A 25,982-nucleotide genomic window follows, 5' to 3' on the forward strand; every position below is an offset into this window, starting at 1 on the left:
GCTGTTATTTCAGCTGCAGAACAAATGTTTACAGGCCACAAGAGCGTGTTTAACTTTCAGACCATCTATTTTCCAATTAATTTTGCATTGTGTACACTGTGTATGTTTGTCCCTGATATTGTCTCCATATTACTCTGAAGAGTTCAATCTCAGGTATTCAGAGACTCTTAACAGCTGCTCTTGCTCCATTAGACTCACAAAGTGACAGAATAATGAATTAGGTTTCTGTCTGCACTTGAATTTGTTTTCTTAAATTTGTGAAGGAAAAATAACCATTTTTTATTTAAAAAAAGATAGCTGGCATTAAAGAACACTATTCAAAGTTTTAAATAAAAAGGGTGCTGCCTGCAGTGTCACACTGTTCTTCTACATAAGCTGTATAGGAAAGTCTCACAGCTACCACAGATCTCCATTGGTAAATATCTACAGTATAAGAGAGGGTTAGGCAAAAACTCAGTAAGTAATGCTTTAGTATCACTGAAATCAATAGAACCAGACAGGCATGCCTATCCTAATTTAATCTCAATCCAATCCAGAATTATTATTTTTTTAAAAATTTTTTTGAAGAAATAATACAGAAAGCCATATTTTATTACAGAAAGGCAGGGCATAACTGTTAGAAATAATCTGCTCAAACAAAACTGATTGTGTCTAGGATCCAGAGAAGAGTGAGGTTGCTTCTAGTGGTGCAGAGAGCCTGGAGCAGCACCCTTTATGGTGGCAGGGCTGTAAGTGGATGGCAACATGGCTACACATATCCATCCTTGAACTTCTCTGGAACCAAGCTTTCATATACTAGCCCAAAGAACAGGACTCGATGTCTGGAAGGTTTCAGCTCTGCCAAATTGAGAAATTACTTGTGCCCTCAATTTCAGTTCTGTAATTTATAACATGCCGTATTTTTCTCTCCATAAGACGCACTTTTTTCCTCCTGAAAAGTAAGGGGAAATGTCTGTGCGTCTTATGGGGTGAATGGTGGTCCCTGGAGCCGAATTGCCCAGGGGCCAAAAGCAGATCATGCTTTTTAAAAAAAAAAACCAAAGAGAGGAGGGGGTGTTGAAAGGAAGCCACTGAACAGCTGATCAGCAAGCAATCGGCAGAGAGATAAGGCTCCCTTTATGCCCCACCCCCTTGCCCAGACCTCCATTGTTGAATGTTCTGCAAAGGAGGCTGTTTGTTTCCCCAGTGACATGTGACTGACTGATTAGATTATCTGTCTGAAAACTCTAGAAACAGCTCCCTTTCCTTTCCTAAAAAAGCTGCAGAATTGTGAGTTGAACCCCATAAAATGGGGCTTTTCCTCTTTGCAAAAGAAGCTGCACAACTGAGCTGATCCTCAAAAAAACAGGGCTTTCCCCCTTTCCTCCTCTAAAAACTTGGTGCGTCTTAAGTTCAGGTACATAGCGGCACCCGCCCTGTGGAACGCCCTCCCATCAGAGGTCAAGGAGATAAACAACTACCTAACATTCAGAAAATACCTGAAGGCAGCCCTGTTTAGGGAAGTTTTAAATCTGTGATATTTTAATGTATTTTAATATTTGTTGGAAGCCGCCCAGAGTGGCTGGGAAATGCAATATAACAACAGAGTTCCAAAGTATTTTATCCCACAGACTATATCAAATCTGCCTAAAGCATGTACTGCAGCAGAGCATCATGCATTATGACACTGAAGAAGGTTAATGTGGAACATGAAAAGAGAGAGGGAGCAATCTTGGGAGGCAAAAGGATCTGCTGAAAAATCAAGCTAATGTTTTGCGAGGAAACCATTCAATTATATCTTTGCAATTAAAGGATGCAAAGCTGTCAGTAATTTAATTATCACTACAGTGGTACCCTGTGTTGCGTACACGATCCGGGTCATGCTACATAACCTGGGCGTACATAACGCGAACAAAAAGAAAAAAAGAAAAAACCCAGAAGTTCGCCCTTTTTTGCGCTTCTGTGCACCTGGGCACACCAGTGCGTCGCTCCATGGAGGACTTCCGGGTTGCGGAGATTCGTAACTTGAACGTACGCAACATGGAGCGTACGCAACACGAGGTATTACTGTATTATTAAGAGGAAATATTGATATTTTGCACAAAATGTGTTAGGTTAGTTTTGTAGGTTGGTTTCATGGACTAAACAGTTAATGCAATAAAGGTTTTGAGGGTGGGTATAATATTGTTTGAAATCTCTTATATGACTTGTTGTTTTCATCATTTGTATTTCAGTCATACCAACAAATTCTAAAGGCATACTGTAAGCAGTACAGAAAGCCATCCCAAAGTCTGTAGCAACATCCATTTTTCTTACCTTTACAAGGCTATAAATAACATACAGGTATGATAAATGCCAACGTATGGTTCTCCATCTCTTTATAGGAAGTCCACAGCAAAGCTTACAAGGGCAATACATCTGTGGCAGCCTGGTATGATATCCTGATGAACCACTATTACACTTAAGGCCTGTAAAGTGCTAGGTGGTTCCAATTCATTGTTCAGAAAGAGCCACAGCTGGAGGAAATGAACTATTTAAATTAGACTTCCATTTTGAAAAGAGGCTAATGGTGCCAGCCATGTCCAGAAAGCACAGAAACCCCACACAGCCATTAGGATGCATTGGGGGCAGGTGTTACAAATCTCAACCATTGCAGTGGCTTTCTTATTAAAATCTCTGTAACACTTTTTTTTAAAGCTAAAATTAAGGTAACAGAAATGAGTATATAAAAAATTCCTCAAATACTAAATATTGCATCAGAAAACCCTATCATTAGTTAAATCACAAAACAGTAGTAAAATAATAATAATCAGGAGTTGTATCCAAGAAAATCATTGTGTGTGAGGCACAAATTAGAATCACAGAATCTTAGAGTTGGAAGGGACCCAAGGGTCATCTAGTCCAACCATCTGCAACTCCTTTGAGCACAATGGAACTCCTCCCAAGCACACACACACCCCAGATCTGCCATGGGGGTTTGCCTAACCCTCCAGAGTGGATTTGGGGGAAGTGAGAGTGCGCTTCCACTGCACTCATGGAAGGCATTCCATGCTGTCAATGATTTAGTTGGATACAATACCAGGATTCTAGGCAATTAAATTATCTCTTATCTTGTCTCTAGAAGATTAATATTGAGTGACACCATCAGGTTTCGCTGGGCAGTATGTGGCACGGGGCTTCTACTTTGACAGAGATAGCTCTCATTTTGTGTTATCTGGTTTTGAGTGGAGGGCGGAGTAACAGGACCAGAAGCACATGCCTTTCAGATGGTCTAGAACAGGCATAGGCAACGTTTGGCTCTCCAGATGTTTTGGCCTACAACTCCCATGATCCCTAGCTAACAGGACCAGTGGTCAGGGATGATGGGAATTGTATTCCAAAACATCTGGAGAGCCGAAGGTTGCCTATGCCTGATCTAGAAGAAGGTTGCCAGCTTTTCATGAGGAGGATAACTGCTCAGGATATACTGAACTCAGGCCATTTATGGCCTTCATTCACAGAATGTACCATTCCCCGTGTAAATATGGCATAAACAGATAAGGAACATGATGGCAGAATGGATGTGTTATCTATTGTAGCTAAGGAATAATGTCTACATGCATGGCAGGAAGCAGACATAAAGTAAAGATACAGAAGTATTCCTTTAGATTTATAGACAGGTGTGTTTGTATGTGGAACTCAACTTGGCCCTTGGGTATAATTGCTCTTCTATGGGCTCAGAGATACTGATAATGCCTTCCTGTCATGTTTTATTAGCAAATCCTGCAAAACAAATATACTACTGAATGGCACTGTTTTATATCTGCTTGTATCTGGTTCAAAACCTACATGTTTAGTTTCTTCATCATTCACAAGATGCCCTTAGGAGACTTGTAGCATCTCATCCTTTGAAACAATGAATGGAAGTATGATTCTACTAGCCCATAATATTTATTTTAAATTGTCAACAAAGCAAGAAAGAGAGATGCAGCAGGTCAGATATAATGTAACCCTACTGCACTTTAAAGGAATTATTCCATTTATGATGGGGAAAGCCTTCCTGCTGCAGCCCCTGGTATCAGCCTCTGCACTGTTCCATAGGAATCCAGATTTCCATAGGGTGCCATGGCAAAAGGAGGAATCTGTGAAAATCACCACTTCTGTTTATGGAACTTTCAATAAGTGCAACTTTTCATTAGCTAGGAACTGTCCCAAATGATTTCAATATGGCAACCAAACTTGAGGACTTGTCCTTATCATGTCACTACGAATCTGCACAATGGCCCCTGTCATGTTGATCAAGAAGCCTCTAGCAGCTGTGGAACAACATAACCACTACTGTTTCTAATTCACATACGGAGACTATTGCGGCAACAATTATCTGCTTCATTGAGAACTTACAGCCTTATCTCCCTTACATTCTAGTAGTGGGTTAGCCCAAGGAAGTAAGCAATAAAAACAGAAGAAAAATATGCTCACAGGCAATCAAGTTCTTACTATGGATCAGCAAGCAAGCCTTGTCGCAGAAAAACCACCACAGTACTGTCAAAATGTAACACCATCAATGGTAATAACAGTATCACTGACTTGAAAATGAAGAAATATTAGCATGGCAGACAGCCATGTCTGGAAGCAATGCAATGTGAAGTAAATTGTCACCTGAGGTGCCAGGCTTGAAGTCATGACAAAAATAAAACAAAAGAATTCTATGCTGAGCAAAATAGGTAGCATTAATTACTCAGGCAGGCAAAGTTTAAAAATGTATATTCATCAAATAATCTGTGCCTTGGGATAGATAAGAGAGACATTTGATGACAGGAAGAAACACAAAGTACTGTGAGGAAAAGCTGTCACAATCTCTCTTCCTTCCTAAACACTGGGCACACATACAAATACAAAGTAAAAAAGGGCAATTGGAAGCCACAAAATGGGTCTATTTGTGTGTATACAAACATGACTTCACTGCTCTCACTGAAGAAATCTAAAATGGAAGAGTCTTCTGTCAGCAAAGCCAGCTTAGCCCAATGCAGTAGACAAAGGTCCAAGGCTTTATGAGACAAGAGGAGGCCCATAACCTAACAAAAATGGTTTTGAGAATTTCCACTTAGGGCACAACCCATCTGTATGAGCGTATGAGGCCCCTTGCAAAGAAATAACAGTTACAGGGAAGAAATTTTAAATATATAAAACTTTTGTGGGAGGGGTGGGTTGTTGTTGTTTTGGTTTGTGGACTTTTTGTTCTTTTTTATTATGTATTTTGTCTTTTTATCCTGTATTTTTTATGTTTTGAACTGCCCTGAGATCTACAGATGAAGAGTGGCATACAGATTTAATAAATAATAATAAAATAATAACTGTAATCCCGACCAAATGAATTAAAATGAAAAATGAAATGTCAGGAACGTAGGAAGCTACATTACACTAAGTCAGACCATTAGTCCATCTTGCTCTCTATTGTTTACACTGATTGGTGGCGGCTCTCCAGGGTTTCAGACAGGGGTCTTCCTCACTCCTACCTGGAGATGCTGGGGATTGAACCTGGGGTCTTCTGCACATAGAACAGATGCTCTATCACTCTACTGGGGCCCTTCCCTGCTAGTCTTCATGAACTCCACGCTTGCTATCTCCTAATAGGTGGTCTCACTAGTTGGCTACAAATCATATTAAAGCTGCAATCCCCCACACGCTTTCATGGGAGCAAGTTCTATCAAATTTAACCAGACTTACTCCTAGGTAGATATGCACAGCTTTGCATTATACAAGCAGTGAGTCCCACCCTCCGTAGCTTATGGGTGTGCAATGATTATTTAAAAGTGGATAGTGTGCTATCAACTCCCACTGTTCTTTATGCACTGCTGGAATTTATGCTCTCTGCATGCTTTATGAACACAATGGGCTTTGCTGCTAAGATAATTTTATACCTGCTATCAGATCACAGTTCAGCCAGCGACAGAGGGGATGTAAACCAATTCCACCAAAGTGCACGCATTAGAAGACCACTAGATGAGCTATTTTAGAACACAAGCTTTTATATTTCCCACAAACATAGCAAACAGATAATGTTTTTGTGTATAATACTAAACCTGAAGGATCTGGAAACTTAGAAGGGAATAGAGCTAATATAAATGATCAAGTCATGTAAGACATTCACATATGCTACTATTTTACACTGCTGTGGCTGTTTTTCTGCACAGAGGAGGATGTAAAATAAACTTCATAACACAGCCAAGGTTGTGCTCTCCAGATGTTTGTGGAGTACAACTTTCATCAACCCCAGTCGGCATAGGGCACTAAATTATCTTACCCCTGTTTTTTACATTTATTTCCATTATACAGTTAGATCTTGAAGTGTCGTTTGCTCTTGTCTGTGAGCTGTAGGGGTGACCAATGTGGTACCCATGAAGGCCTTCAGTGGCACCTCTGGGCAGAAGCCCCAGTTTCTAAGTTTTTGTTTAAAAAAGTACATCTCTAGCCCTCCTAAGAAGCCAAAGAATTTTAGCTATGACTGATAAGTGAATTGCTCAGACATCATGCAAGAGGAATCCCTAGAGTCCTAAAGAGCTGCTGTTTTCCCTGTCCCCTCAGTGCAGTTTTCCTGTTTCTGTCTTTTTTTCCTAGTCCTTGGAATCTCTATACTGTAGTTTGTTCTTTTTCTCCTAGCAACCAGGATACAACTTTCCCATGGTGAGTTCATCTGAGATCAGGCAGTCCCTGAAAATTATTTTCTACTACTACACAATAAGTGTGGGTGGATTTAAAAGAATCACCCCTTTCTTCAAAAGTTAAACATGAAACCTTTGCAAAGTGGCTTAGGCATGTTCAGCAGCTAAACACCATTAAGAATTCTTTGTACAGTCAACTTAAAAGTGCAATGGAAGCCATGCCTATCCAGAAATGTGTCACATTGTGTTTAATGGGGTTAAGACAGCCTAGGCTTGGGTTTAAGGTTGGCATTGGAGGAAAATAGGGGTTTTGTCCCTGGAACAGTTGTATGGCAGACAGAAATTGAACAGGTTAAGTCTTTTGTATAGCTTTAACTAACTTAACTAAAACACAGAGGGTTAGTATGACTAACATTGGACAACAGAGTATGTCCATTTATTTTGGTGGGCCTACTCTGCATATGACTTAGCTGGATATCACAAATAACCTTTACCACCATGTTACTAAGTAAACAACGGGATATATTGAACCTAGACCAGAATATTTAATTTTACAAATACATGTGACAAAAGTAATTTGACCTTAAACATATCAGTGATAGCAGCTAAAAATAATAATACTGCCAATGGTTTAACTTGCAATTTCTTAAAGTTGTGGACTCCTTCGAAATCTCTTTAAAACAAGCTCAATTATTATTCTCTTTAAGTGTCTTAAAATAATGTGATTTACTTACTGGATTGAGAACAACAGTGAAAAACAGTTCCCCACCCTGTATACTTTTGTTCAGTTCTTTAGGACCGCCAGGATATTCTTTGTAGAAAATGGTGTGAGTAAAGAGACCACAAGTTTGTCGAGGAAGAACCTACAGAAAAACGGAACAGTGAGGGGAAGGGCAGAATGAGGCATGATCTACCCAAAGCAGAGCACTTATTGAGTCCCAGAAATTTTAATGGAAGAGATATTAACATGCACTTAATTCTCCCACTGTAATCGGTACAACTTGAATATGCTTAACTTTGTTGGGTGATTTTTTTTAACCTTAATTTTGATGTACAGCAAAATGTACAGAATAAAGAGAAGCTACACACTCCTGGGGCAGCAGCATATTGGTAGGTACAGTAGCAACATCCCATATTGTGCCAGTGCACCAATATTCAAAGATGCACCACATGAGCAGATTACTTATTAATTTATTTATATATGTATCAATATATTTAATAATGCATTGATATTTATAACTTTGAAAAAAATATTTTTTGCCAAATTGTTTTTATTGGTTTTCCCAATCTTATCGAATCAACCACTTATTAAAACTAATTTAATACATTTCCTCCCCAAAATTGGCCAAAAACACCCTTTCAATGTGACCTACAATCATCTCAGGCTTGTCAGTTCCCCATTCCCTTCTCCTTCTCTTGACACAGCACTGAGGAGATCAGATGCTTTCTCTTCCATTTTAAACAAATGTTCAGCATCAGAAACCAAACAGCTCACCATGATGTTTTTGTGGATGAAGCCCCTTCTGTACCGTGCAGGTTTTAGATGTGGATACTCTTCTGTGCTGGTGATTTTGATATTCCAGACTTTCTTCCAGGCATCGTAAAGTTGGACGTGGACAGGATAGACGCCAGAATGGTGTGGAGCCACAGCGTATCCCAGATCAGTTGGGATGCCATGTTCCTGAAACAAAGCAAAACAAAAGCCTGGAGAGCTAATCAATGAAAAGCTCTCTGTGGGCCTCTCACCCAAGCAAATATATGAACAAGTGCGATAATGCTTTCTTTCACATCTTGCTTTCAGGTACAGTGCCACAGAAAAGATGACAAAAATGGCAGGTGGATCATTAGAGGAAGAAGTCCAAAAGCAACAATAGCAGACCCTGATTAGCGTTAACTAAAAGTGACAAAGTAATGTGCAAGGTCCCTCCCCAGCTTTTCAGCTGTCATGGAACTCAACATACATTTTTCATCTGCATAAAGTATGATAGGTATAATATATTTCGCAATGCATGGAAACAACAACAACAAAAGCATCCCAGTTAGGGAAGAAATCAATATGTAAGTTTCTGAAATTCAATCACTTTTATGACTTGCTTTGCTTTTTATATATGTCTATACATGCAGACAACCTGTTAAATCCATACATTGATCCTTATGATATTATTACTCCAGTTGACATTCTATTTCTTTCCTTCTGCACAGAATATATTCAAACCCTACAGCAGGTTGGGCAAATGTCAGCTTGAGACTTTTCTTTCAGGTTCCTTTTTCATGCTAATGAAAGCTTATAAAGTAGGTTCCTCCTACATTTTTTCTGATTAGTTCAGTGCACTTTTTGTCTAAGATCCCCTCTGTTGCAAGTGCAATGGCATGTGGCCTTTGTGTCTTCCATTCTGTAATGATCATGACTTCCATTCAACAATAATGCCACCAAGGTTTCTCTTTTGTTGCATCTCTAGCAGTGTTCTATCAAGATATCTAACATGCAAATTATCCTCCCTGAATAACTTGTTAATTTAAATAGACTTATGTGGCTTATTTTAAAATCCTGGATGAACCCCATATGCCTAGATAATGGCAAATCTTTTTCCTCCAGATTTTTAATCTTTTTTATAATCCTTACACTTTAAAGCTTAAAACGAAGGCTGCTGTGTAATTTTAAGTCTCTGCTTTTTTATTTCACTAAATTCAATTTAGGTCTCCTTTGGAGATTCCTATCTGCCAGCATAATGCAATTTCAAAATTCTGTTTTAAAGTTAAATTCCTAAACTGGTCCCTGTGTGCCTGCTGATTCGCACTGAACATTTCTCCTCAACACTTCTGTTGCTGAACAAAGGTTCAAGATGCCTAGCCATATTGTATGTAGCACAACAATCAATATAACTGGCTCTCCATTTACCAACTCATATTTCTGAAAATTAGCCTTGAACAAGAGGTTGCAATGCAAGAACTGTATGTAAGAGTAATGCTAAAGATTTCTCCCTAAGAAACATTTTCCAGATCACAGTACATAACTTTATAGGATGACTGCACACATAAAGAACTTATTGACATATTTGTTATCAATATATTAATTCACCCATGTAAAATGTATACGAAAATACCTGAATTAAGAGCAGAAGGCAGATTTCAGGCAAAATGGAGATCTTTTGGCTTTCTGCTGTTGTTTACTTCAAGTATAATTTTTAAAAACAACAATAGCAGTATTCTTGATAGAATTTTCCTTAGCCAAAACAGCTAGCCAATAAAGGTAGTTTTGCATAATTCCCCTGGGATAGTTTTAATATTTATGTGAATTTGAAACAAGTAAGAATATATAGGTATGCTCCCAATTTATCTGAATGTTTATACAGTGGTACCTCGACTTAGGAAATTAATCCGTTCCGAAGGCGCGCTCGTAAGTCGAAATCTTCGTAAGTCAAAGGCGGGATCTCGGAACGGGGAAAAAATTCATATGTCGAAAAAAAGGTATTCAAAACTTCATAAGTCAATATATCGTGCTGCTGCTTTCCCTTTGTAAGTCGAAAATTTCAAAAGCGGTGGCCATTTTTTCGCTTCCGGAGGTTATTCGGAAGTCGAAAAATACAGAAGTTGAGTCGCTCATAAGTCGAGGTACCACTGTACTTATAATGGAAAAAACCCAGTGTACAGGTATTTTCAATATTTTCTATACGAATATTCAGTGTCTGTTGTACACTTAATAGCATAACTGTGGAGAAAAAAGATTTTGAAAATACAAATTTCATACTAAATCCACTTTCCTTGGAGTAAGTCTGATTGAATTCAATGGGACTTGTGTAATACACACACCATATATATATAAAGAGAGAGAGAGAGGATTGTGCTAAAAGAAATAGTTTTCGGAAAACTTATTTAGGGGTTTAAAGCTTAATTCTAAAGATAAGCAAATATTTTTTACTGTAATCTTATCATTTGTTCATAGGTGGCAGTTCAGGTTATCTTTTTAGGCCACCAATATATATACTGTACTATAATATATATGACATGTGATAGCCCTAACTTTCCATGTTGCCATATGAATAATAAAAGGAATGTTAACCCAATAGTCACATACAAAGGAAACAAAGAAGCATTTTGTCATATTTTTCTGCATTATTTCTATAACTGCTTGTTTTAAAGCCTGAAACATAATACAACATGGAGAAGGAACACAGCTCAGTGGTAGACCATTCGCTTTGCATTCAGATGGTCCCAGCATCAATCCTGTCAGGGACGTCCCTTCCCAATGCGACAGTGAAGAGGAAGGAGGGCAGGCTGAGGGGAGTAGAGGCTTGATTCCTTCCCACATTGAGAGTGATGTAAGCTCCTCTCACTCTGGAATGCAGGCTATAAATTCCCAAGACAGCACAGGGCAGACAGAGCCTGCACAGGGCAGACAGAGCCTGGTGTTAGATTTGGATCAGGAGGAGGAGGGGGGGCTGGCCGCCCCCAAGTCTCCTCGGAGTAGGCAGAAGAGCAGAGTACAGGGGCAACGTCAGCCCAGCAGGAGGTGGGGCAAAAGGTGGAGGATATCCTTCTGGCGTAGACAATGTCATCCAGTGGGGCCAACAGGTTCATCCAGTGAGGACTGAGCTGGGAGAGCTCGGGCTGCAGCTACTGTGTAATTACTAAATAAATCTAAGAGTAATAAAACTGACAGCTTGCCGCGTCTTGTGTGAGAGAGACATCATAAATCCTGACAAATCCCCAGTATCTAGGTATAGCTGGGAATGTACCCTGTCTGAGAACTGCTGCCAGTCAGGGCTCGTCCACACTTTGCTTGCCCAGTGCATAGAAAGAAATGGCCCAAGTGGTTTTCTGCTTGTCCCATGCTTTCTAGGCACAAGTCCATGCAGTTATCTGTTTGCTCTGCCACTTGCCCTAGGAAAATCTGCTTTTTAACCACTGAATCAGAGCCAATTACAATCTGCAGAAAACTCAGCCGATGTTTGCTCTGATTCCATGGTAAAGAGTGGGTTTTGCTTGGGGAAAGAGGTGGAACAAGCGGAAGTGTGGACAATTCTAAGATAGATGGGAAAAGGACTTGGCCCAGTATAAAGCAGCACCCTATTTAACTTTAGGATGTACCAAAATGGACAGCATTTTCTGACCAAGATCTTCAAAGCTGTATCATAGGGAGCTGGTTCAGAGCTTTCTTGTATTTAATCTTGCTGGTGATCCTGCTGATGGCCATGGTCATTCTTGAGCAAGGAACATGTGGTTATTGGCTGGTGGCAATTTCCTTGATCTCAGAGGCTGGAAAATGTACCGGGTACCTTTGAAATCATGAAGGTGGCCAGGGTCTCTTTCCATCTGAACTATTTATGGGACTGTTACTGGTAAAAGTGCAATGACAATTGATTTGAATTTGAGGAGGTGCTGCAAAATAGCTGTGCCTGTTCTGTGATTTTATTAGACTTGTCCAGTGGCATCATATAAGCATGACTGAATTCAAATGCATTTCTTAACAAACTGAGAACAGCAGCCCAGATAAATTGATCTAAGAGGCATTTCAATACATTCCCCTAAATGGAAAACACTAAATTTATGAGATTAGAGGGGGGAATGTGTACTATGAATTAGGAAGCAAAACTGCCAATTCCACAGTATATGAATTAAACTCACTAAGGCAAATTTTTTGTTGAGGATCATCTGTTCTACCAGGGATGATTCATTATGGAAGAGATGAGGCTGCATGTGGCTCCACATATGAGGGAACCACCAAAATTCATCCACAGACCCCAGTAATAGGTCATCGCCTTCGTCTTCCTCTACAGTTCCTGCAGAAATAAATAGATTCATCGAATAACTTTTCCATTTCATAAAAAAATGCTTTAACAAATATTTGAGAAAAGCACAATGAACTTTAGAATTAGATCACAACAAATTATGGCAGGAAGATCAACCCAGCCTCACAAGCAACCAACAGCCAAAGACAGAAGGCAGCTCACACAGAAGGCAATTCATCTGGTCAAGTCGCTCAAGGCACACAGTTGATGAAGCATCTATGTGGCTAGGTACATACCCAGAAAACCAACCACAAAACTGAGAAAGCACCATTAACAGGGGGGGGGGGGAGAGAGCAAAAATAAAATAAGGTGCTTGAAATATGATTTATTCCAGGTCTGGAAGAAAAAAAATACTACAAGCGCCCAGGTGCAGATTTGGAAAAGAAGTGGCATTAAAAACATCGTGGCTGCATATTTAGAAAATCACTCATGTGGATTTAAGGGATGGGGTGTGGATCTTTCCAGAGGAACTTAAGACTAACAATTAGACAACTGGGGGGGGGAACCTGGAGGATGGGACTTCATTTTGCCAAGCTAAGTATTCTAAGACAAGCAGAGCTGTGAGCAATCCAGAATTATCCCAATTTACATAAGAATGCTACAGAGTTTGAGGCCAGGGACAGGGTGAGACAGTAATGTCCAAGAAGTCAAACTGTGTGCCTGGTGAGCAATTTCTACTTGTAGCTATACTTCCCAATGTGACTGATTAATAGTGCTGAATGAGTTGTTGGATCCTATTATATGTGCACAACAGACAAGGTAAGGAGCACTACCTTGCTTGAGTGTTTGAACATAAGGTTTTAATTGAATAAAGAAGGTGATGTCAATTTGTGACAGCCCAATTACACAGCAGCTATTCCGCTGGCGGCCACTTTATTCACAGTGTAAAAAAGCAGTCAAAACCAATGGGTGTCTTATCCTGGTGGAAGAAGTTGTGCCTCCTCACCATCCATAAGACTGAGCATAAGCATTGTCTTAATAACTTCTGTGTTTGAACAACATGTTCAAAGGTGTCATTGGTAACTGCTCCGCATTTATGGGGAATTCTTCCCCATGAGATTCGCCAGTGCTCTAGCCAAGTATTATGGAAACTTCTCTGTGACATAATAAATCAAGTAGCTCCCCAAACTGGTGAGATGTTACATTAATTTTATTTGGTGCCATTATTAATAATGGTACCAGTTTCTGAGCCTTACAAATGAACAATCTGTTTTGTTTTTGTTTTTGTTTGCTGTGGTTGTTTATTTAAGATCCTGATTTATCTGGTGTGGTATATGCAGCCTCATACATACAACTTCTGCCTTTCTATTGAAAAAACAACTTCTACTTTTCCTACCAGTGCTCTTTGAGTCAGGGAGGAGCAAGTGGCTTTATAACTGAAACAGCATTTCAGGCAGCTGAAATGATGCCATAGACTGCTTGGGATCATTAGATTTTAGGAGTTCATTAAAACCAATGACTTTTGTCATTGGACAATATGGCCATTTCAGGGGTGAGCCAACATAAAGAGATCTGTTCTGTGGTAGTTATTTAGATGCACTGCTTTTGCATGCCACCAGAGAGATTCAGGTCTTGTGCACACTGCAGCTACGATGCAAATTAACTACTCCTTTCCCTGCTTCTCGGCACAGCAGCCATTTTACAAACTGTTTCTATTGGTGAGAGCATGGTAAACTGGGGTGCATCTTGACTGGCATTTCTTGCACCATCTGACATTCATAGCTGAGTCAATATTTAGCATTTTCGGCACGCCATTTCTCCTTCTGCACCAGAAGGTGATGACAATGGGCTGAATTCAATGTTGCAGATACACTTAAGCAACAGAACTTCCTCTTTCTCTTCTGGCCTTTTCATCAACATCACCCAACACCCTCAAAATCAGGGGGTTGGGGTTGGGGGGGGAGATTGGGGACCATCTGGAAGTTTGGGGTGATGCATGTGGGGAGGAGAGGACATTGAAGTCCAGTTGCACCAGTGAAACTCAACTTGTGCAGCACTGGATGCAACCCAGAGGAATTTTTTATTTTGTTTTTCATGATGGTTGTGCTCATAATAAAGAGATACAAATGACCCTAATTTACCACCAAGGGTTGTTCTTGGTGGCTGCTCCCAGAATCTGGAAACTCCCTCCCTAGAGAAGCTGGGCCGGCTTTCTCCTTGTTGTCCTTTTGCTGGCAGATGAAGACTTTCTTGTTTCACCAGGTATTTTAGAACTGTTTTTAAGGAAAGAGCTGGCACTGTGATGTTTTTATTGCAATGATCTGCATGTTATAATATATAGGTAAGGTAAAGGACCCCTGGACAGTTAAGTCCAGTTAAAGGCAACTATGGGGTGCAGCACTCATCTTGCTTTTAAGGCCGAGGGCGCCTGCGTTTGTTCACAGACAGCTTTCCGGGTCATGTGGCCAGCATGACTAAGCTGCTACTGGAGCATGGAGGATAGTGACGAGTGCCAGAGTGCACAGAAATTCCATTTACCTTCCTGCCGCAGCAGTACCTATTTATCTACTTGCACTGGTATGCTTTCAAACTGCTAGGAGCTCACCCCATCGGGTGGATTCAAACTACCAGCCTTCCGATCAGCAAGCCCAAGAGGCTAGGTGGTTTAGACCACAGCTCCACCTACCTGTCTTTAATATATATTTCACACACCCTATTAATGTTTATATTTTTTAATTATTTCTTTCCCCTATGTTTTTAGCTGTTCCTATTTTAGCTGTAAGCCACCTTGAGTCCCTGTCAGGGAAAAAAGGTGGAGGAAGAGGAAGAGGAAGAAGAAGAAGAAGAAGAAGAAGAAGAAGAAGAAGAAGAAGAAGAAGAAAAAGGAAAAAATGGACTTTGCCTGTGTTTTACTGCTGAATTTGAGCAAATGGCAATCAGATATTCCAGTTTACAGTAGAATAACATTCTTCTTGCTGCATGATTACAAAAAGGGACCATGCATCTCAGATAACAGTAACATTACAGATAAATGTGTGACATGACACATGAAAGCTGGCTGGAAAAACAATCTTCCTGTTCCTCCAATACCACCTTCTGCTTCAACCTGTGTGTGCAGCAGGGCTGTGGGTATCACGATGGCCCCATGACCACAGTAATCATTGCCAGGATTATTTCACAAAAAAACCAGTGAAGGTTAACGCCAAAACAGGAAAAGAACAACAAAAGAAAGAACTCAGGGTTGTTGTGAGAATAAAATGAGGTGAAGAAAGCTAGGTTTGCCACCTTGACATTTGGAGGAAAGCTGGGATATAAATGTAAATCAATAAATAATGTCAAGAACAGAGAAAAGAAAAAAAAATCCAGTATTCAATATCAGCATTGGAAGGGCTGCAGAGTTATCCTATAACAGTTATGACTACAGTGGTACCTTGGTTCTTAAATGCCTTGGTACTCAAACAACTTAGAACCCAAACACTGCAAACCCGGAAGTAACTGTTCCGGTTTGCAAACTTTTTTTGAAAGCCGAATGTGCTCCATTTTGAGTTCCACACTTCCATTTTGAGCGTTACGCTGTGGTCTGTCTGTTTTTGCTATTTATTTTGCGTTTTTATTTTTGTGGCTCTTTTTGGTTTGTTTTTGTGACTGTGTGGAACCCAGTACAGCTACTGACTGATTGATTGTGACTGCAGTACATTGTTTATTGCTTTCATTTTATGGATCAATGGTCTCGTTAGAGAGTAAAATTCATGTTAAATTGCTCTTTTAGGGGTTGTTTTTAAAAGTCTGGAACGGATTAATCCATTTTGCATTAGTTTCTATGGGAAAGCGCACCTTGGTTTTGGAACGGACTTCCACAACGGATTAAATTTGAGAACCAAGATACCCCTGTAATTATTATTACAGTGCAATCCTATGAATGCAGATGTAAATCCAAATGAGTTCTATTGGGACTTAAACCCAAGTGTGTACTAGGATTGCAGCTTATAGCTGGTTGATGGCCAGCACTGATAACTGTGGTTTACAATTTAACGTACTTTACAAATTTGACTGGGTTTAAAGTGGAATCTATCACCACACAGTTGCATCAATTTGCATAACACTTGTGATTCTATTCAGCAAAGTATTACATAATGTCAAGGAAAACAGCTTTTTCCGTTTGTGTTTAACTTGCGCACCAGGTCAAACTTCAGCATCTTAATTAAGGCCAAGATTTTAAGAGACAGAAATAAATTCTTAATAGCAGCTGTCCAGAATTTGGCTGGTGAATCCCAAAATGATAGTTGGAGCTCATTAGCTAATTGCAAGAAACCTGTAGATGCATCCTGAGATAGTGGAATTGCTGCAGTACCAGGATGTCAGAGTTATGACATTACAGTGGATAATACATCAACCATACAAGCTGATACAACACTGAAAATGTTTGGGATTTGAGTGCCAGACTAACTCACTTTGTAAAATTCGCAACATAAGGAAGAGCTGATTGGTTTTCTGGTTTTATCCTCCTGAAGGAAGATTTCTTCTTCCCCCAGGCTCTGAGAGTTCTTCACTCTCATTTCATTTCGTTTTATAGCACAAAGCTGCAACACCAAAATCAATTTCAGCTCCATGCACTGCAAAGACACAAAATGATTGAGACCAATTTTGCTGGTTCCCCCCCCCCACCCCTTACCTGTGTGGTAAAATTTCCCTGAAAATCCCAGGTTGAAAGTGAAATTTGCAATTTGAGCTCTCAGAAGGTTCTGAGTATCAAGCAGAGCCTGAAACAGATATAAATTAAAAATTAATCAGGTACATACATAATCATGTTATTTATGCAGAAGATGCCCTTTTCTTTCTTCTAACAGCCGTATTCTCTCAGAGCAACAAGAGCAGTGTTCTTTTACTGTTGTTGCAGCCCAAACAGCTTGATAATTATACAAAGCCAATTGTAAGAGTATAAGGAGGACCCTTTCTGTAAGAAGGATACTATTAGTCATCTGGATCACAGCCTCATATGTTTTGTGTAAAAGGAGAATATTATGCTAAAATATGCACAAAAAGCTTATTCTGCAACTACTTGAATCTAATCTACAGTCTCACTTGGCTATTTTGGAAGCCATTTATTTTAGCTGTCAGCATAAACAGTAGTACATGCATTTAATGCATGCTGAAGTACATGGATTGTTGCTGTTAATCAGGAATGCAAAGGTTGGGGGCAGGTAAACCTTGGCAAAACAGGAATTCAGCAAGTTTACTCAGATTCAGGCCTTCTGAATTTGCAGCAGCTTTTGATATAAAATACATTTGCTGACTCCTTTGTAATCTTGCTCCTAGACAGCAGGTGTTCCCACTAGACTAGACTAGACAGTCCAAAAAATAGTCTTAACAGCACAATTCTATTCATGTCTACTAGGGAGTAAGTTCAAATGAGTTCAATGAGGCTTGCATCCAGGTAAGTGGATATAGGATTGCAAACTAAATCTGCCCAATGTAAAACACATTGAAATAGTCAGTCCTTGAAGTGATAAGTGCATTCAGCTAGGTACTTTTCTTCCAGAAAAAGGGGCAGGTCAAGTCAGATCTAACTGATTAAATGTTCTCTGATTTACAGACATTTCTTGAACTTTCTCCAACAAAATTACTAACTTCCACACCTGATCAGGCTGAAAATGCCAGGGTTGTTTTTTTGGGGTGGGGTGGGGGGCTTTGGACAAAGTGTGCCCAAGGCCTCCATGTATCCTTCCTGGGCCACAGTGTCTTCCAAGTGGTATCCCTCCTCAGGGAGCTTACTAGGTGGTAAAAACAGGAATGAGAAAGGCCACTAACCAGGCCATTTCTCCAAGGCAAATAAGTTTTGCCTACCATGAGGCAGACTAACACAATGGTCTCAGGCATGCAACTCACTGAGACCAAACAGACTAAAACAATTACGGGTACATCAAATTCTGCCCTGCTTACTGGACACATTACTGAGCAAGAATTTTAACCCCAGTTTGAAGACCCAGCACTCTAGTTGAGACAGTTGTTGGTTAGGCTTCAGCATGGACTTTGCAATTTACAGTAAACTTTGAAGGTTATGCAGATTTAAAACCACACGATCCTCACCAAAATCAATAAGGGTCATGATGCTGATAAAACCCTGCGTGTCTCTTTGAAAATATAACCCCTGTTTCGTAGTTATTTATTAAATATATGACAATGCAGTTACATAGGCAATTCCCTTCACAATCTGGTTTTTTTAGTGGCATCTGGCAATACTTCTATGTGAACTTTTTCATGCCCGCGGGAAAAAAATTATATTCAGGCCTATGCAGGTAATTAAGAGTACACCCCCCCCCCACAATATACTATCAATGTGTTTTTTAAAATTTCTTTTTCCTTTAACTTGTTTTTAATGTGTTATGATGCTATTGTCTAGTTTTATGCTTTTATATTGTTGTAAACCGCTGTGATATTTTTTTTTGTGATACAGTGATATATAAATATTTTTATGAATAGAGACCTTAAATTTTCCCCTCTCCATTGTGCAATGTAAGTTGTGCTTTTATACCCCATTTATAATTTTATTTATTTTGATTCATTTATAGAAACATTTGTATACCAGTGTGATAAAAAAATATATCAAACCAGATTACAGCAATAAAAACATAAAACCATTCAATAAGAACCAGTTAAAAAGTTAAAACCAGATCTCAATTAACCATTGTGGAAGGATACATTCTTGCAATTCTATTTCCTTCACTCCTGAATTTTTCTTGTTCTTTAGACTATTATCAAAAGCTCCCATGTGTTGAACTTATTTTGTTGTTTTTCTCTTTGTATATACTGCGTTTTTGTTGCTCAATATTTTTTTTTAATGTAACAGAATGGTGAAAGAAACAGACAAACAAGCTGAGCTCACATTTGGTTGTCATGCCTATTATTATTTTCTGGGTAACTTGACATTTTACTTGCCATTTACATTCTAAAACAAAAATGTTAAAATGCATGAAAAATATATAGCAACAGATGGCTCGGGCTATGTGTGTATATGTGTGTGTGTAAATTTCAGAGTGTGTGTGGGTATGCTTTCATGGGGGAAGAGTCTGTATTTTCATTTCTAAATGCTATTTTGTATACTAAAGATAAGTTGTTGAAAGGTTTTCTCTACTTTTAATGTTTGCTTTTATAAACATTTCTTCTGAGTGTTTGTATTAATAGAACTATATAAATATATTGGTGCATGCTTCATAGCCTACTCACTGACCGAAATTTATTTAGACATATCCAGCTATTGTGCAATAATTATGTAAGAAAAAGAAACCACAACTGATGTAGTATCAGTTAAGGAAAGAGAAATTGACAGATAAGAAGAAAACTGGTTAAAAGTCACCTCACGTTTTTCAGTAATTTAATGGAGGCTGCAAACAGTTTATAAAACACATAGGTAGGATACTTTTTTGGCAGTTTTCAGTCAAATGATACATTATGACAAAGAGGAAAATAACCTGAAACAAAAATTGCAGATTTCAGTAAACCCTATACATATCCATTCATAAATCAATCCCATTATTTTCAATGAGAGAAACGGGTATAGGATTGCAGCTTTTGTCTAAATGCATTCAGATTTCCATTTAAAACTGACAGAACAAAAAGTATTGACACTGCCTTTTATTTTATTTTTACACAAGCAGCAAAACATGCTTTTGTAGTTGCTGATCACACAGTGGCCTAAGGAAAACCATTAGTTCCAAATCCTGTTCTCTATTAAGACAATAGGAATTATCAGCAGTTTGGAAAGCCTTTGCTGAGATTTAATGTTTTAAAATGTGATGTACAGTATTTATATGATAATTTATGACAAATCACATAATAAAGAAGTTGTATTTAAAGGAGCATAGAAACATGCATGTTTCTGGAGAAAAGGAATGGGCTAAGCCAACTGCAGAAAATCCTGAGAAACTTCTGCCAGTCATCTGCCAGTCCCCAAGAACTACTGCTCAGCTCACATAGAAAAAGAGGTGTGTTCTCAAATGAGTGGAAAAAACAGTTAAGCTAGAAATGGTTATGCATGCTGTCCCACCAATTCCACTTCTGTTTGAGGCCCTCATGGTTGCTTGTCATTAAAGCAACAACAACAAAAACAAACTCGAAGTGTTGAGGATAGCCTGTGTAATGTCTTGTTTAGCCCTGAATGAGCTTCATGCCACATGTATTCACTGGTACACTTTAGATAAATTAACAACTTGGTTGAACGCTTATGGAAATTTTCATCAAGATACATCTAGTATAGTGGGCCCAAAACAAAATTTAAGAATATTAGATTCAATATTTTTCCAGGATTGAAGGACTTGCCAATTGTAATCTTTAGGTAGAATTGTCCACAGGATAGAAACATGACCCATTTCATAATGTGAAACTACATAGTATAATTATATTGTTGCTTGTATCCCAATCTCCAACCTCCTAGGGGTTCCAGTGGTTACTCAGTGTTTGGTTTCCATGGAATGAAAGTCGTTGGAGACTCTGATGTCATAATGTCATTATGGTTTAATTTAGACATATAAACAACCTGGACATAAGATGGACAGGCTCACAGCATTAACATTCCAACAGATCTTGCTTACCAATTACATTTCAAGGGTGGTCCCCAAAGCCATAGCTTTGGTTTCAGCACACAGAATATGTCTAGCCTTTGTGTCTCCTTTGCTCCCACCTTAAGCCCAGGCTAAGGCTAGCTCTCTCATTGTTCTCAGAGTTCTCCTACCACTAGGATGACATGGCATCCAGCCAGGTTAAGGGAGGAAGAGGCTTATCCTCTTCTGAAAGAACATTCTCATCTAATTCAGGGGTCAGCAAACTTCTTCAGCAGGGGGCCAATCCACTGTCCCTCAGACCTTGTGAGGGGCCGGACTATATTGGGGGGGGGAATATGAATGAATTCCTATGCCCCACAAATAACCCAGAGATGCATTTTAAATAAAAGCACACATTCTACTCATGTAAAATCATGCTGATTCCCGGACCATCTGCGGGCAAGATTTAGAAGGCGATTGGGCCAGATCCAGCCACCGGGCCTTAGTTTGCCTACCTATGATCTAATTGTCTCTAGGGCAACATGGCCCAGTAATGCAGATGTGGGTGATGACAGGCCAAGCTAGCTCCATTATTTTAACAAAGGGATTAGTTTGACCAGTTTAGTAGGTTCTGTCCCTTCTACAACCTTGCAGGTACAGAATCTGCCTTTGTTGGGACCAATAAGCACCATTCATACAAAACCCCAATCCTATAACTATACTTTTTATTCACTAAGTGTCCAAACCTTCAAACTGTGCAGTCAACTTATAAAATTTATGGTCCTCTACAGAAATCTACCACCAACAATCTTAAAAAACTACAACAAACGACGGAATCCTGAGTGTGCTATCTTCTTAAGAAATGGTTTGTGGAAATATTTCAAGCTGCCTAATGTTCCTAACAGCTCCTAATTAAACATTTACTCACTTTAAAAATTCCTTTATGGCTTCCCAGAGAGATATGAAACAGGTTACAGGGGTGTTTTCATTGTCAGGCAAAACTGTACAAACAGTGATTATATTTTTCCTCTATTAATTCTCTTAATCTGTATTTAATTTAGATACTTACTGGAAACTGTCCATTTTAAAGCCATCTGCTGCAACACAATCATATCCCTGTTTACTTAAAAGCAAGTAAAATGCTTTCAGTAGGCACTACATGCAAGCAAGTTTAGTGTTGCAGACGTCATGTTCATTTTTAAATGCTTGTTAAAGCTCCTTAGAACTAGCTTTTATATGCATTTTAACTGCTTTTTAAATGACTTTTTATTTTCCAACAATGGATTAACTGCTTCCAGATAAACTGTTACAAATGTTTTAACAGCTGTTTGCCAGCATAAGTAGCCTAAGACACTAGGCTCATTTGCACCTACCACTTTAAATGGATCACTTCTAAGACCTGGTTCACACATAAGAGCAATCCACGTGGGGTGGCAGCTCATAATACAAGCACAACAACAGAGTTCTATATGGGAAATAATTCGTTTTAACTTCACAGGATTTAACCATTTTAACTTCACCTATGTTCATGAAGTTAACATTTGTTTCAATTGCACATCATTACGGACACATGGCTTGTCATATGATGCTATCACCACCATGGTTGCATTCTGGACAGCCAACCTAAGCCATTTATCTCTGCCTATCGCACCCCCCCCCAACATGGAATATGCATGAGGATATTGGGCTGGTCCCAGACATATTTAGAGCAAAACAAAATAAAAAAATAAAAAAATCCTTCCAGTAGCACCTTAGAGACCAACTAAGTTTGTTCTTTGTATGAGCTTTCGTGTGCATGCACACTTCTTCAGATACCCAATGATTTTAATGTGCCTGCTCTAACTATGACTAAGTCTAAATCCAAACTGGTAACTTAAAATTGCCCTAGGAAATAGGCTACTAAAAGGAGGTAGGGCTTTGGCATTAAATAACTACCAAGGCTTATTTAAAAATAAATAAATAGGTATGGCCCTTACGTTTATGCTGATCATGTTAGAGGTTTCATTCAAATGTTACCTTTGTGACATGGTTGCTATCTCCTCAATGTTTGAAGTTCTACATTACATGGGTACTTCTAATGTTAATGGTCTCAGTGGGTGCTGGTATAATTAGTACCCATGGGACCTCAGTGACAAATACAATGCTGCAAATATTGTTTTGACTGACAACTAGTACATGCCTAGAACCAGAGCTTTTTATTTGAAAGTACTCAATGGAACTGAGTATTGTGAGCCATGGCAGCAATTATGTACTGGCACCCATGGCACTTCTATCAAGATATGATAACCAGCACCTCATTTAAAAAAAAAAAAACAACCGAAAAAGGCTCTGCTTAGAACCATTTATTAACAGGCTTTAAGAAAAGGGCCTCCTACACTCTGCATCATTAACCAGCAGACCAGGTATGGAATCCTGTTCTGTTGGTCTAACTGTAGAATGCTTAATGCAGAGGCTACACCAGAGATGTCACTGTTGTTAGAGATCCAGATTGAACCTGCCTTAGCTCTACCTTATGTTTCTGTCTTTCATCTGGATTTCCTTCCACTTGCCTTAATTTTTTAATTTGGTTTTTAGGGCCCATTCTGACAAGGTAATAGTTTCACCAGAAACTGAAGACCTTTGCCAGCTGGCTAAATTTCCTAGCTCTGGCACCAAGCTTGGCCCTTGGGAGCAAGGAAACTTGAACACAACTATTCCACAAACATTAAGAGATTTGATGTGCTGGCTCAGTTGCTTAGTGGGTGCTGATAATGCCAAGGTTGTGGGTTTGATCCCTGTATGGGCCAGCTGCATATTCCTGCATTGTAGGGAGTTGGGCTAGAGCCCCTTCCAACTCTACAATTCTACAATTCTATGAATCCAGCCACTCAAAGTTTAAAGCGGTAAATCAACACACCAGCACAGAACTTAAAATACTACAGCACATCTTACAGATTTTTGTTTGCATTATTTCCAAAGGATGTTTCAGAGAAAACTAGAGTCTCAGAACTGATATTTTATGACCTGCTGTCCAAACCATAAAACATTTCAAGCAGTCAAAATTTCAATTGCTTTTTATAGCACAGAGATATCACTAGAAAAACAAACAACAGCGGCTGCAGCAGGAAAAAGCCCATCACTTGCTACTTGAGAAACTCAGGTTTATATTCTGAGGTGCAACAATGTATAATTTAGACAGCTTAAAAAGAATATCACCACACACTGTATAATTGAAAACCTAGCTACACTCTAATAAAAAAGTTTTTGGTCTTGGTTTTCCTTTCCTAAAAATAATATAGGAACTAGCATTTCCTGTTACTTCCTTATATCAATCAAACACACACACACACACACACACACACACACACTTGTAATGCACAGTACTGTATTGGGCTATATAACCCTGAAAACCATGCAAATCCACTCTCCATAGTGTGGGAAAGAGGTAACCAAAGAGTAGGGCCATATCAATTTCATTTTTCCAACACTGACAAGCAGCAGCAGTGATAAATCTTCACAAGTGGTTCATTATAAAGTGCTGTCCTGTGAGTTGATGTCACATAATGGCTACTTTGAAAGATGGGCAAACTAAGAAATAGGAAGGACCCAGGTATGAGCTTTGCCTCCAATATTAAATCCCCAGGTAGCAAGACTCTCTTGGGAAAATTCCCACCCATCACCACTGACAAAGTGGGAGCTATTGGGCTGTCTACATCAACTTGCACCATGTGCATAGTATGGTTTATTAAGCCAAGTTTCTTCGCTCACTGTTGCAAATGAGTACAGCCAATTTATGTGAAGTTCTAATGAAAAAATATGGAAAGACAACTATCAGTACTTATCACTGAAATTCTGAAGAGGGACTCTAGCTCAGTAGTAGAGTGCATATTTTGCATGCAAAAGATCCCAGGTTCAGTCTCTCACATCTGCTATTTTAGATTCAGGTAGGTAGCCATGTTGGTCTGACGCAGTCAAAAAAAAAAAAAAAATAGAAAATCGTCCAGTAGCACCTTAGAGACCAACTAAGTTGGTTCTGGGTATAAGCAGACAAAGGTCCGTATAGTTAAAGCTGTGGTTTTCCCAGTAGTAATCTATGGAAGTGAGAGCTGGACCATAAAGAAGGCTGATCGCCGAAGAATTGATGCTTTTGAATTATGGTGCTGGAGGAGACTCTTGAGAGTCCCATGGACTGCAAGAAGATCAAACCTATCCATTCTTAAAGAAATCAGCCCTGAGTGCTCACTGGAAGGACAGATCCTGAAGTTGAGGCTCCAATACTTTGGCCACCTCGTGAGATGCGAAGACTCCCTGGAAAAGACCCTGATGTTGGGAAAGATGGAAGGCACAAGGAGAAGGGGACGACAGAGGATGAGATGGTTGGACAGTGTTCTTGAAGCGACTGGCATGAGTTTGGCCAAACTGCGGGAGGCAGTGGAGGATGGGATGCCTGGCATGCTCTGGTCCATGGGGTCACGAAGAGTCAGACACGACTGAACGACTGAATAACAACAAGCTTTCGTGTGCATGCGCATACACAGAAAAGCTTATACCCAGAACCAACTTAGTTGGTCTCTCAGATGCTAATGGACATTTTTTTTAAAAAAAAATCTATCTCCTATTTTGTTATCCTAAGAAGCTTGCTACTCACAAACAAGTACCGGTATCACATTCCAAACTCCATATAACTTTCAATACATTTGTAGCCATTTTTAGAACTGCACATGCTCTAGATAAAATAAATGATAAGAAAGAAGTTTCATGCATACTTTAAAACAGAATGTGGAGGTAGGAGAGTAGCTATTTGCTTATTGTGTTTGGTTTCCTTATTAGAAACAGGGCATATTAATACACCAAAACATGATGTTTCACATGTACAACAGATATAAATAAAGCTACTCTGTAACTTACACCAGCTTTGTAAATGGACAGAGGAGATAGGCAAGGGAAAATGTAAAATGTTTGTTTGTTTGTTTGTTATACAATGGAATTATTTAAAACAAACAGTTAGTAAAAAATAAAAGGGGAAAAAGGACCGCTTCTGTCAGTCTAAGGAGACAACACTGGCTTGGGTGTATCAAGAGCCTAACTCCTTAAAAGGCATCTTCATATGGCTTTAG

General features: G+C 39.3%; 1 protein-coding gene across 3 annotated transcripts in view; it reads right to left on the minus strand.

Annotated features, from left to right (window-relative positions):
* LOC117052750 (bifunctional heparan sulfate N-deacetylase/N-sulfotransferase 3) overlaps positions 1-25,982 on the minus strand; it is a 67,495-nt gene that overhangs the window by 22,794 nt on the left and 18,719 nt on the right. For all 3 annotated transcript variants that reach the window (XM_033159868.1, XM_033159869.1, XM_033159870.1), the window contains exons 3-6: positions 17,022-17,109; positions 12,246-12,400; positions 8,116-8,301; positions 7,355-7,483 (exon numbers count right to left, since the gene is read on the minus strand). In XM_033159868.1, the coding sequence (XP_033015759.1) occupies positions 7,355-7,483; positions 8,116-8,301; positions 12,246-12,400; positions 17,022-17,109 (558 nt within the window). The remainder of the gene's footprint in view (positions 1-7,354; positions 7,484-8,115; positions 8,302-12,245; positions 12,401-17,021; positions 17,110-25,982) is intronic.

Source organism: Lacerta agilis, chromosome 9 (assembly GCF_009819535.1).
Source record: "Lacerta agilis isolate rLacAgi1 chromosome 9, rLacAgi1.pri, whole genome shotgun sequence".
NCBI classification, from domain to species: domain Eukaryota; kingdom Metazoa; phylum Chordata; class Lepidosauria; order Squamata; family Lacertidae; genus Lacerta; species Lacerta agilis.